Here is a 13376-nt window from a genome sequence, read left to right as displayed (position 1 = left end):
GGAAACAAAATTACACAGTAACCCAAAAACCCACGAGCAGGTAGTAAAGTCACTGAAAATACACAGAGATCAGATGTCCAAGTAAAAGCAAGAGGTATGCCGAACATGGAAGACATTTACACTAAAAGAACATGAGTGTAAAATTACAGTGAAGGGAAACATGGGAGCATGAGGAATAATCAACATGGAGAATTACATAAAAATGTGAGGAAAATATTACACTGAGAAGAAACACCAGAGGCCACAGGAACAACTATTACTTAGGAGAAATGGTAAGGAACACAAGAAAAAGGTAAATAATAATAATAAAAGCAGAATTAGAACCACAAGGATCAAAACACAAACGAGCAGGGACGTCCCTGAAAAAGACGTTGCTTGAATGGCAGCATGTGTTGCTCCAAAACCTGGATGTACCTTTCAGCATTGATGGTGCCATCACAGATGTGTAAGTTGTCCATGCCATGGGCACTAACACACCCCCATACCATCACAGATGTTGGCTTTTGAACATTGCCATGGTAACAATCTGGATGGTCTTTTTCCTCTTTTGTCCAGAGGACACAACATCCATGATTTCCAAAAACTATCTGAAATGTGGACACATCAGACCACAGCACACTTTTCCACTTTGCATCTGTCCATTTCAAATGAGCTCAGGCCCAGAGAAGGTGGCAGCATTTCTGGATCTTCTTGATGTATGGCTTTCACTTTGCATGGTGGAGATTTAACTCCACCTTGTAGATGTAGCCCTTGTAGATGTAGCGATGAACTGTGTTAACTGACAATGGTTTTCTGAATTGTTCTTGAGCCCACGCGGTAAGATCCTTTACACAATGATGTCGGTTTTTAATGCAGTGCCATCTGAGGGATCGAAGGTCACCGGCATTCAATGTTGTTTTTTGGCCTTGCCGCTTACCTGTAGAAAGTATTTCGCATAGCTTTCTCTTTCCTCTTCTTCCTGGCTGATGCAGCACATTCAGCCCATTTTTGCAGAGTGCCAAATGATACATCACATGCCCGTTTTTATGGGAATATGCAAACCTAAAGGACAAAACAATGGAATACAGTAACTACACGATCTACACGATCCACAAAACACAATAAAATAGAAAATATACCACTTTGAGCATTTAAAGAACTACAATGGATAAAACATAAAGTGACAGAATGTGGAGCTTTTAACACACCCCTCTGAGTTTGGTCTGCTTGAGGTTTCCTCTTTTTTTTTTTTTTTTTTTTTTAAAAGCACTGAGGGAGTTTTTCCTAGAATAGAAAAATGAAAAATCAGCTTACCTACTGTTTGGTCTCTGCTGCTCTCGAGGCAGTGTGAGTTACTTTTCGTGTTCTCTCTGAGCCCACTGTGGTATCAATGATCAAAACATGCACATTAGATTCTTTCTTCATGTAGATCTGAAGGTGCAAATCAATATGTCTAATCAATTTGTGGATTGTTAAAGACAGAGTTGAAGCAGAAGAAAAAATCCAACTAAAATGTTGATTAACAAACTCAGGAGGGATATTTCCAACCCCGTCTCACAGCGGTTTGTGGTGGCATTACGGAAAGTACATAAATCTATGGGTTCATGGCGGGGCACCAAAACGGGACACTTTTCGTGACGGGCCCACGAAATGGGGGATGACGGGGGGGGGGGGGGGGTGTCTGGTGGGGTTATGGTTAAGTTTAGGAGAAGGAACACACTTACGCTATGGTTATGGTTACAGTTAAGAGAATGTGGATGATTATAAATTGCAAAATCGAAAAAAAAAACCATGTCAAGAAAAAAAGAAAAACGCGTGACCGAGCTGGATACTTCATGGAGTGTTATTGCGTTTCATTCTGTAACAGTAATATTTCTTGTGTACAGCAGGGGTGGTGACCAAGTGATTAGTACACTTGGTTTCGGTACAGAATGTTTTGAGTTCAAACCCCACCCCTGCCACATTTTTCCATGTAATGTGGAGTTGCGCCAGGAAGGGCAGCCGGTGTAAAGTGGCAAATCAACTTGCAAATCCAACTTTGATTTGCTATGGCAACCCCCGAGTGAAGAACAAGGGAGCAGCCAAAGGAACTTACAATACCACGTGTCCCATAGCACACTACTTAAATTGTGATTAAATAGGCAAACAAGAACAACAAAAAGTTCATATGAAACCATCTCACTCAGTTTCTTTGTTTACAGACACTTTGCATGACTTGTGAATGTACAAAGGTAAGAATAGCTCATAGGCAGCACCCCACTGAAGGACATTTTTGAAGACTGAGTCATTTGACAGTGTTGTACTGGAAACGTGACTGTAGGCACATATGTGGCACAGCCACATTGTTGTGCAATCTGACAGAATTTTGAGTGAATATAAATGCATGCATAAATGGGGAGGTGGTGGTTAAAAAAAGGGAGGGGGGGGGGATTGCAATCCTCTGTTAAACCCCAAACCATGAATCGGCTGCAAATCGTGAATGATCCGCAAACCGTTAATTTATGTGTGCCAGAAATTTTCAACATTTCAAAATCTTCTGTTCACGGACAGTTTACAACGGTACGATGTGTTTATTCATTGGCAGGCTAAATTATGTGCCAGCATGGGGTCAAATTCATACAAGTGTCAAGGCACCGTTAGACTCAGCCACTGGGAACAACCAGAGGTCTTTCTTACACGTTCTTTCCGGAGGATCTTTGTGCACCGTTGGAATGACTTTCAAATGGTCGAAGTGTTCTACTTGAAAAAAATCAAATGAAGGTCAAAGTTTATATTCAAATTTTGTTAACACAGAATTAATGGAAATGAAACAAATGCAACATAACATGTCAATAAAGTTACCACTGTTGTGTGGTAAGAGAATTTGTTTTTAACTGTACTCAACTGTTGTGTTAAACTCACCAAAGATACAAAAAGCATCTTGATTTCTACATGTGACCCCATTAACAAGAGCACATTTGCATGTCTGTGCATGCAAGTGTGCGCATTTGCATGATAAATGTTAATATTCAGGTGGTGAGTTAAGGGCTTCATAAATAATGATGAGGACAGATGAAATTCGCTGCAGTGGGATGTGATGGAGCAAATGTACAAACCAATGTCCAGGATTGATATTACAGAAATCATGCTCGTCTCAAAGGAAATCCTGCAGGATTGTTTTCTGCTGCGTGCACTCTTTATCTTTTCAGTGCACAGTGTGCTTATGCTGTTTTGGTGTGTTTTTATTATGTCAGAAATTTTGCACTGTTACAGCAGCACAGTTCATAATTAGTGCCCGAGTAGGAAAAAGTCCTACGAGGACCCTATTGTAATTGCGCTGTTTATTATTATTATTTATTAGGGCCCGAGTAGTAAAAAGTCCTACGAGGACCCTATTGTAATTGCGCTGTTTATTATTATTATTTATTGGGGCCTGAATAGGAAAATTCCAACGAGGACCCTATTGTAATTACGCTGTTTATTATTATTATTATTAGGGCCCGAGTAGGAAAAAGTCCTACGAGGACCCTATTGTAATTGCGCTGTTTATTATTATTATTATTATTATTATTATTATTATTTATTATTATTAGGGCCTGAGTAGGAAAAAGTCCTACAATGACCCTATTGTAATTGCGCTGTTTATTATTATTATTATTATTATTATTTATTATTATTAGGGCCCGAGTAGGAAAAAGTCCTACGAGGACCCTATTGTAATTGCGCTGTTTATTATTATTATTATTATTATTATTATTATTATTATTTATTATTATTAGGGCCTGAGTAGGAAAAAGTCCTACAATGACCCTATTGTAATTGCGCTGTTTATTATTATTATTATTATTATTATTAGGGCCTGAGTAGGAGAAAGTCCTACAATGACCCTATTGTAATTGCGCTGTTTATTATTATTATTATCATTATTATTATTATTTATTATTTATTAGTATTAGGGCCTGAGTAGGAAAAAGTCCTACGAGGACCCTATTGTAATTGCGCTGTTTTTTATTATTATTATTATTATTTATTTATTATTTATTATTTATTATTTATTATTTATTATTTATTATTTATTATTTATTATTATTAGGGCCTGAGTAGGAAAAAGTCCTACGAGGACCCTATTGTAATTGCGCTGTTTATTATTATTATTATTATTATTATTATTATTATTATTATTAGGGCCTGAGTAGGAAAAAGTCCTACAATGACCCTATTGTAATTGCACTGTTTATTATTATTATTTATTATTAGGGACCGAGTAGGACAACGTCCTACTAGGACCCTATTGTAATTGCGCTGTTTATGATTATTATTATTTATGATTATTATTATTATTATTATATTATTATTCTCACTCTTGAAACCGAAATTCCAGCCTGTTCCCATGCTCAAAAACTCACCAAACTTTGCAAAGTCATCCGAAATTCAATATTTTGGGGGTGTCGCACATGATCACAGCAAAATGGTGAAATAGCGCCCCCTTGAAATTTTCAAAAACCCTTCCGCATTGGGGTTTTTTCATCGCAGCCTCACGAAATTCGGTACACATATTTACCATGCCGGGACGCACAAAAAAGTCTCTTACCGTCACGGTGAAATGTCAGCAGGAAGTCAGCCATTTTGATTTTAATTTTCGATTTTGAGCTAATTTTTTGCCATTTTTGGCCATTTCCACTACTTACATTTGAACGAACTCGTCCTAGGGATTTCATCCAATCGTCTTCAAATTTGGTCAACATCATCATGACCCCATGGTGATCAAAAGTTATCAAAAGAATGTAATTAGTTCAAATGGCGTGGCTGCTCGGGTTCGTCAAACTTTGGCAAGCTTTTTGGAGCACGCCTTTTCACTTCTTACGGCTGTCACGCCCACATACTTAATCGTAGATCCGTCAAACTTGCTGGACATGATGAGGGCTCCGCCCTGAACATGTGTATATATTAACATCCCACCTGCGCCATAGCGCCCCCGGCGGTAACAGGAAATGTCCTATTTTTACTTTAACAGGTCCTGATGTCACATAGTTAAACCAATCAACTTCATTCCACTTTTAAAACATGCAGAACAAGTTGGTGAACATAGGCAATGAATGCCGTGAAGTTATGAGTATTCGGCGTCCGTGTGGCGGCATGCCGAATATTGCCCCTTTGCCATGAAATTTCGTTCTTCCTTTTGACGGCTTTAATTTTGTCATATCATCATGAAAATTGATGCACAGGTCAAGCAAGAAAACCTCTTACAAATCATAGGGTCATCGCCCATGGGCGGGGCAAAATGCCTCAATAGCGCCCATGTGAATCTTTCAAAAACCCCTCCCCATAGGGGTTTTTTGGAGTAGGGACATGAAAATTGGCACACGTGTGACTTGCATAGACATACAAAAAAGTCTCTTGCACCATGGGTCTATTCCAAACAGGAAGTCGGCCATTTTGAATTTTCTTGTCATTTTGGTGTGATTTCCACACCTGGGATTTGAACGAACTCCTCCTGGGGATTTTGTCCAATGCACTTCAAATTTCTTTCACAGCATCCAGAGATGATAGTGATCAAAAGTTATCGAAAGCTTTTCTCTATGTCGAAGGGTGTGGCTGCTGTGGCGCCGCCATTTTGATCCTTCTCCATGGAACATTATACTTAAACAGGTCATGATGTCACATAGTTAACCCAATCAACTTCATTCCACTTCTAAAACATACAGAACAAGTTGGTGAATGTAGGCGATGATCGACGTGAAGTTATGAGTAACAACATCCGTGTGGTGGCATGCCGAATATCGCCCCTTCGCCATGAAATTACGTTCTTCCTTTTGACGGCTTTAATTTTGTTATATCATCATGAAAATTGATACACAGGTCGAGCATGACAACCTCTTACAATTCATCGGGGCGACACCCATGGGCGGGGCAAAATGCCTCAATAGCGCCCTCTTGAAACTTTCAAAAACCCCTCCCCATAGGGGTTTTTATGGAGGAGGGAGATGAAAATTGGTACACATGTGTGACGTGCTTTTGTCATTTTGGCGTGATTTCCACACGTTGTACTTGAACGAACTCCTCCTTGGGATTTTGTCCAATGCACTTCAAATTGCTTTCACAGCATCCAGAGATGATACTGACAAAAAGGTATCGAAAGCTTTTCTCTATGTTGAAGGGTGTGGCCGCTATGGTGCCGCCATTTTGACCCGTCGCCATGGAACATCAAGTCATGATAACTCCTTCATGCTTTGACGATGACGGTTGGCCCCTGAACACACCTGACCCCTCTGTTTGTACACTGAGTGCCCCCTAGTGGATGAACCATCAACATGTCATAACTCCTTCATGCATTGTGTGATTTGCTTGAAATTTTAACTGTGTGATGAGTGGTTGCCCCTGTACGCACATGCCCACATCTGGTCACAAGCGGATGCACTGCCCTGGGTAGGCGGTTGTGTGGAACGAGGGCCCGCATATGACTGCTTGCAGTCCTAGTAATTATTCTGCACGAAATAAAATCCAAATTTTGGCCTTTTCCCATGCTCAAAAACTCACCAGACTTTGCAAAGTTGTCCGGTCGGATCCGAATTTTGATATTTTGGGGGTCACGCACATGGTCACAGCGAAATCGCGAAATAGCACCCCCTAGAAGTTTTCAAAAAACACTCCAGATAGGGGTTTTTTCGTCGTAGCCTCACGAAATTCGGTACACATATTTACAATGCAAGGACGCACAAAAAAGTCTATTACTGTCATGGTGAAATGTCGACAGGAAGTCGGCCATTTTGATTTTAAGTTTCATTTTTCATTTTTGTAATTTTTGCCTTTTTTGGCTATTTTCACTACTTACATTTGAACGAACCCGTCCTGGGGATTTCATCCAATCATCTTCAAATTTGGTACACGTCATCATGACACGTTGCTGATCAAAAGTTATCAAAAGAATGTAATTAGGTCAAAAGGCATGGCTGCTAGGGTTTGTCAAACTTTGGCAAGCTTTTTGGAGCACGCCGTTTCACTTCGAACGGCTGTCACGCCCACATACTTAATCGTGGATCCTTCAAACTTGCTGGACATGATGAGGGCTCTGCCCTGAACATCTACATATATTAACTTTCCACCTCCACCATAGCACCCCCCCCGGTGGTAAAAGGAAATATCCTTTTTTATTTTAACAGGTCCTGATGTCACATAGTTAACCCAATCAACTTCATTCCACTTCTAAAACATGCAGAACAAGTTCCTGAACATAGGTGGTGATCGCCGTGAAGTTATGAGTAACGGCGTCTGTGTGGCGGCGTGCCGAATATCGACCCTTCTCCATGAAATTCCGTTCTTCCTTTTGACGGCTTTAATTTTGTCATATCATCATGAAAATTGATACACGTCAAGCACGACAACCTCTTAAAATTCATAGGGGTGGGACCCATGGGCGGGGCATTTTGGCCAATGCACTTCAAATTTCTTTCACAGCATCCAGAGACGATAATGATCAAAATTTGTTGAAAGCTTTTCTCTATGTCGAAGGGTGTGGCCGCTATGGTGCCGCCATTTTGACCCGTCGCCATGGAACATCAAGTCATGATAACTCCTTCATGCTTTGCCTGATTGACATGAAACTTCACATGTGTGATGACAGTTGGCCCCTGAACACATCTGGCCCCCCTGTTTGTGCTCTGAGTGCCCCCTAGTGGATAAACAATCAGCTGCTCATAACTCCTTCGTGCTTTACCTGACTGACTTGAAACTTCACGTGTGTAATGAGGGTCAGCCCCTTACCACAACTTGCCCCTGTTTGTACACTGAGCGCCCCCTAGTGGATGAACTATCAACATGTCATAACTCCTTCATGCATTGTGTGATTTGCTTGAAATTTGAACTGTGTGATGAGTGGTTGTTCCTGTATGCACATGCCCACATCTGATCACAAGGGAACGCGCTGGCCTCGGTAGGCGGTTGTGCGGAACGAGGGCCCGTATATGACTGCTTGCAGTCCTTGTTATAATGGGTGTTTTATTGTATTTTTTTCCGTTTCTATCTAAAATTTTATTTTTCCTGTGTTTCTGCCCCAGATTATAACCATGAGAGACTATGTTCCAAAAATTATTGGCCTGGAATCCTTCCAGCGTTACATTGGACCCTATAAGGGATACGATCCAACTACAGATCCTTCTGCTTCCAATGTGTTTGCCACTGCAGCATTCCGGTTCGGCCACGCTACTGTCTCACCAATACTCCGGAGACTCAATGAGAGCTTCCAGGAACATGAGCAATTTCCCCACCTGAGGCTGCATAACACTTTTTTCTGTCCTTGGAGAATCGTGAAAGAAGGTCAGCTGTGTGCACAGTGAACACATCACACAATTAATTGAAAACTATAAATAATAATGTTCTGCTGAGGTCAGCTGGAGCAATGGAGATCTGAATTTACATTATCATTTGTTCAGGGCCATTCATGTGATTTCTATGGCTGACCCACCGAATAGACCTGTTAGAGGACATGTTTGCTCCACTGTACATTAAAGAACCTTAAAATGAGAATCACAATCCAAGAAAATTGTTTAGAGAAAAAACCTGACACATTTTATAGACCACATACACTTTGATCATCAGATACCAACATACACACACATCTTGAACTGCTTAACCAAGACTGGGTTGTGAGGGGCTGGAGCCTATCCCAGCAGTCATAGGGTGTGAGATGGTGTTCACCCTAGACAGGACTCCAGTCTGTCACAGGGCCACATGTAGACAAACACATGCACACCTACGGACAATTTTTTAAAAGTTTCCAATCCACCTAACCTGCATGTCTTTTGATGTGTAAGAAAGCAAATGTATCAGTTTATCTTCCCCCCCTGGATACCACCCCCCCCCCCCCCCCCCCCACCAGGTGAGTTTTGCAATATATATTTGTCAGTATGTATGTTTGCTTTTTTTTTTTTTTTTGGTTACTATTGTGTGTATGTGTTTGTGTGTGTGCACTATAATACCAATATTTAAATTTTACCATCAATCAAACTGCTTCATCTGGGACCATAAAACATCCATGAAGTATAGAGTTTAAATGTTGCTCTATCCTGATTGGACCTTGTCAAGGTTTGGGTTAATCAGTGCTGCCCGGTAGGAATGTTGCCTGTCAGTTGATTAAAGTCGACCAGCACCAAGGTCAGGCAACGCTGTTGTTCATCGTGGTCCTGGAAAAATTTTCAACATGCTTATAGTCTTCAATGTTCATGCTAAAACACCGGCAAGAGTTGAGCTCTGCTGCTGCTATGTCACCTCCTCTAGTATACCATTACTGCTCTGTTTGCCTCCGGTGGCAAATGTCAGAGGTTTGACAGGATGCACCACCTCCTCTGGATCCCTTGGACATGAAGAAATAGGAAGAAATATGGAAGACTACTAGCTGGGGTACCTGGCGCTGCCCAGGTTAACCTGTTTTAGACATAAGCCAAATGCCAATCATTTTAATCCAAACAATTGTCCAACATTTGTTTTTGTAATGCTGATGTCTTATCAATATAATAGTTAATGGGCTAAAGTTTGTCCAGCAGAACTATAAGAGATGACTCCCCAAGCTAAGTAGAAATACTTGGTTAAAAGACAAACACATTTGAAGTCCTTCATGCAGACTTTGTTTTGCAATCAAATTTATAACAAAATTACACAAAAAAGGTAGGTAACAGTAAATGTAAATATCAGTGAATCAAAATTGAGGTAGTGGTGTACTTCACTGTTTTTACATTGCAATTTTACAAATATAAAATGAATGTATTCAGACAGGAAGGCAAACTGGGTTGTACAGGACAGTCAAGTGCTTAACAGCTGAGAACATAAAGTAGCTGAAGAAAGGGATTAAATAAACAGAGATGGCCAACACATATACAGGGCTGGAAATTTGAATCTGCCTGGTCATACCCACAGCCTCAGCCTAAGCATGTTGTTGTTTTGCTGAGTGTGCTGTGGCTGTGCTGTGCTGAGTGTGCTGTAGAAAGGGATTAAATAAACAGAGATGGCCAACACATGTACAGGGCTGGAAATTTGAATCGGCCTGGTCATACCCACAGCCGGCTATTTTGGGGGTAATTTTCAGTTCACCTTTAAAAAAAAATGGTACCAGTTTGTTCCCCATGTCATAATTCAGAATATATATAGTTTTTAGGGCTACATATGATAGTTTTTGAGTTTATCGCACATGGTCCAAAACTGTATAGTCTTACATAAATGGCTGTTTTGGGGGGTAATTTTCAGTTCAACTTTTTAAAAAATGGTATCAGTTTGTTCCCCATGTCATGAGGATTCAGAATATATGTAGTTTTTAGGGCTACATATTATAGTTTGGGAGTTTATCCCAGACAGACAGACAGACAGACGTAGCCCTTTATGTATATAGATGTAGAACCTGTCTCAAAGACGCACCTGTAGCAAGTGACACAATTGCAGAGTTACTTCGCGTTTATAGAGGCTATATCACTTGACATCACAAACACTGAGTCGATGATCAGCTACGTTAGTGCTCCATGGAGAGTGCTACCAATACGGCCTCCCTTTGATGACAAAAGCTGAGCTATGTCCTATAGTAAGTTAGTGAACTGTTGCCAAACGTTGAGTTCTATCAGTACAACGTTACCCTCAATTGAGCTACATCGACCTGCATTGAAGACAGGAATTTGGAGCCCTGCCTTCCCCAATGTTTCACAGAGATTTTTGAGAATCAAAGTGTCAGATGCTTCATGTCATAGTGTGAACGGGCCCCAAGTAATTGAACTGCAAATATGTGTGACCCTCTGTGTTTCTTTGTAGGTGGAATTGAACCAATCCTCCGAGGTGTGATCGGAACACCAGCACCAACTGTTCATGCAGACACACTGATGGCCGAGGAGCTGACAGAGAGGCTGGTTGTCCTTAATATATCGCAACAGATGGACCTTGCTGCTCTGAACCTACAGAGAGGACGCGATCATGGACTTCCTGGTCAGACTGAAATGTAGACTTTAGCGTACCCTTAAAATTTGCATTTTTCCTTCCTCTTTCGTGGAAGAGATCCTTTATTTATTAATTCATGAGGACTTTACGCTCTTGGAAAAAAGCCATGTCTCAGTGCATTAGGTGAAAAAAAACATGCAAATAAACAAACTAATCTACGACAGAGAAGACTTGGGACATTCATTGAAGGACAAAACCTAACAAAGTCACATCACATACACATGGTGGATGAAACTTTGGAGAACGCCATTGGATAAAGACAGCTCAACTCTTACTTTTGTTAAATGGGAATCTTTGCTGCAAGACTAGTAGGCAGTGGGCCAGACAGGGGTCCCTTGCATCCCCTCCCTCTGATTTTGTTGAGTTTGGGGGGATGTGCAAGAGACACAATTCTGGCCCATGTCTCATAGAGGATGGATGAGACATCCACAATAATAATAATAATACATTTTATTTGTAACACACTTTACATTCCGTAGAATCTCAAAGTGCTACAGAGCAAAGGCTAAAAACAAACAATATACAGAGTCAAAAACAATAAAATATTCATAAAGCATAAATCCATGGCCACATGGCTAGTGAGACAAGTTCACAGTACAACCTTCAGAGCCGAAACATCTGTAGTACTACTTTTGACTGAGGCATCTGTTAACTTCTTGTCTTTCTTGCACTGCAGATGGAGACTCAAAATGTGTGTTAATATCATATTATTCCAGACACAATGATATTTCATTAATTCAAAAAGGAAATTTAAAAAAAAGGACATAAAGAGATATCAAGGTCAAGTGTGGGAGCATGCATTGTTGCCACACTTCACCACAGCCACCCCACTACAGAACTGCCTTGTATTCATAGATGGCAACTGCCCAGGCAGACGCGGCCATGTTAATATATCCAGAGGAAGATAACTTATGTATATCAGTTTATGAGAACCTTGTGTTAGTCACTACCGCCTGACACAACCGTGCATGTTTACACCTTTGGGTACATTTGCTGGTCATAAGAATTTCTGAGATGATTTCATAGTGTACTGAGGAAATATCCTTTCTGAGTGTCTCAGAGAAAACAGAAAGATTAGTTCGTTGAGATATGCTCAGAAAGTTTGCATCAATTAATTCATATTTCCAATTCTTTTACAGGATACAATGATTGGAGAGTATTTTGCGGATTGAAGAGAATTAAGACATTAGAAGATTTCATAGATGTCGCAAGTGACCGCAATGTTGCAGAAAAGATCCTGAACATGTACAAGCATCCTGATAATATCGACATATGGCTCGGAGGACTTGCTGAAAACTTGACACCAGGTTCAAGAACTGGTCCCCTCTTCAGCTGTCTTATTGCAAAGCAGATGAAAGCTCTCCGGCAGGGTGATAGGTGCATTAATGTTTTTGCACTCTATTGTACGTATGTATTATGGATGTCATTCTGCAATGGCATAGGAATTCAGAATACAAATTTTTGTCTTTATGGAAATTCCTTTCAGGTTTTGGTGGGAGGGTGAAGGCATGTTCTCCCAGCAACAGAAGGCCGAGCTTTTAAAGACATCTGTTTCTCGCATCATTTGCGACAACAGCGGTATAAAGGAAGTCCTTCGTGATTCCTTCATATTCGGGCAATACCCTTCTGATTATGTCCCTTGTGATCGTATACCATCAATGCATTTGGCGGCTTGGAAAGAGAAGAAGAGTACAGGTTGGCTCAATTAAATGTTGGGGAAAACATTCTACAGTGATATTTTGTCATTTACCTACAGGATAACGAGAAACCTTTCTTCACACTCGGACCACCCAAGAAAGATAAAGAATGAGGGTTTCATTTTATACTACTGTTCACCGTGATTTCAGATTAAGGTGAGCTGCTGTACTTGCTGGTGAGGGGACACAGAAGAGTGATAAGACCTCACAATACGAGTTCTGTTAGAAAAGTATCGGACCTTTTTATTTTTTCAAAAACCTGACTGATTTGAATCACGTGTGCTTGCATGAGCAAACCTTGAACCTTCGTGCGCATGCATGAACTTTTTCACGCCTGTCAACTGCATCATTTTCTGGTAAGCAGCCTTTGTGTGGAACGTGTGCTGTGTGCTCTGCGGATTTTCATTTCAAGGAAAAAGACGGAACGACTGGAGCAGCGCCGCATCAAATTTTGCCAGAAACTGGGCGACAGCCAGGTGGAAACCATTCAGATGATTCAGACGGCTTTCGGTGACTTTTCAGTCGTGTGACTATCCGAGAAATTGTGGAAGAGGTGGGCATGTCACAGCATGTCCTGTGAGACTTCCAACACGGAGGCGCTTTTGCACCACCGTCAGCAGCAGCATGATTTTCACCACCAATCTTTTCATGGCCAAATGTTCTGTCACAGTGGAATGTACCGAAAAAGTGCTGATGTCCGCCTCTTCCGCAATTTCTCGGATAGTCACACGACGGTCCCGCATCACCACA

At 40.9% G+C, this 13376-nt stretch overlaps 1 protein-coding gene across 1 annotated transcript in view; it reads left to right on the top strand.

The window, feature by feature from the left end:
• The window catches only part of tpo (thyroid peroxidase), a 41321-nt gene extending 28477 nt beyond the window's left edge, over positions 1-12844 (top strand). The window contains exons 7-11 of the mRNA XM_034195128.1: positions 8013-8271; positions 10747-10917; positions 12069-12306; positions 12416-12627; positions 12806-12844. Of these exons, the coding sequence (XP_034051019.1) occupies positions 8013-8271; positions 10747-10917; positions 12069-12306; positions 12416-12627; positions 12806-12807 (882 nt within the window). The 3' untranslated portion in view covers positions 12808-12844. The remainder of the gene's footprint in view (positions 1-8012; positions 8272-10746; positions 10918-12068; positions 12307-12415; positions 12628-12805) is intronic.
• The last annotated feature ends 532 nt before the right edge of the window (positions 12845-13376 follow it).

Source organism: Thalassophryne amazonica, chromosome 19, assembly GCF_902500255.1.
Source record: "Thalassophryne amazonica chromosome 19, fThaAma1.1, whole genome shotgun sequence".
NCBI classification, from domain to species: Eukaryota; Metazoa; Chordata; class Actinopteri; order Batrachoidiformes; family Batrachoididae; genus Thalassophryne; species Thalassophryne amazonica.
The sequence above is the reverse complement of the archived record's forward strand: the minus strand, read 5'-3'. Positions and strand labels throughout refer to the sequence as shown.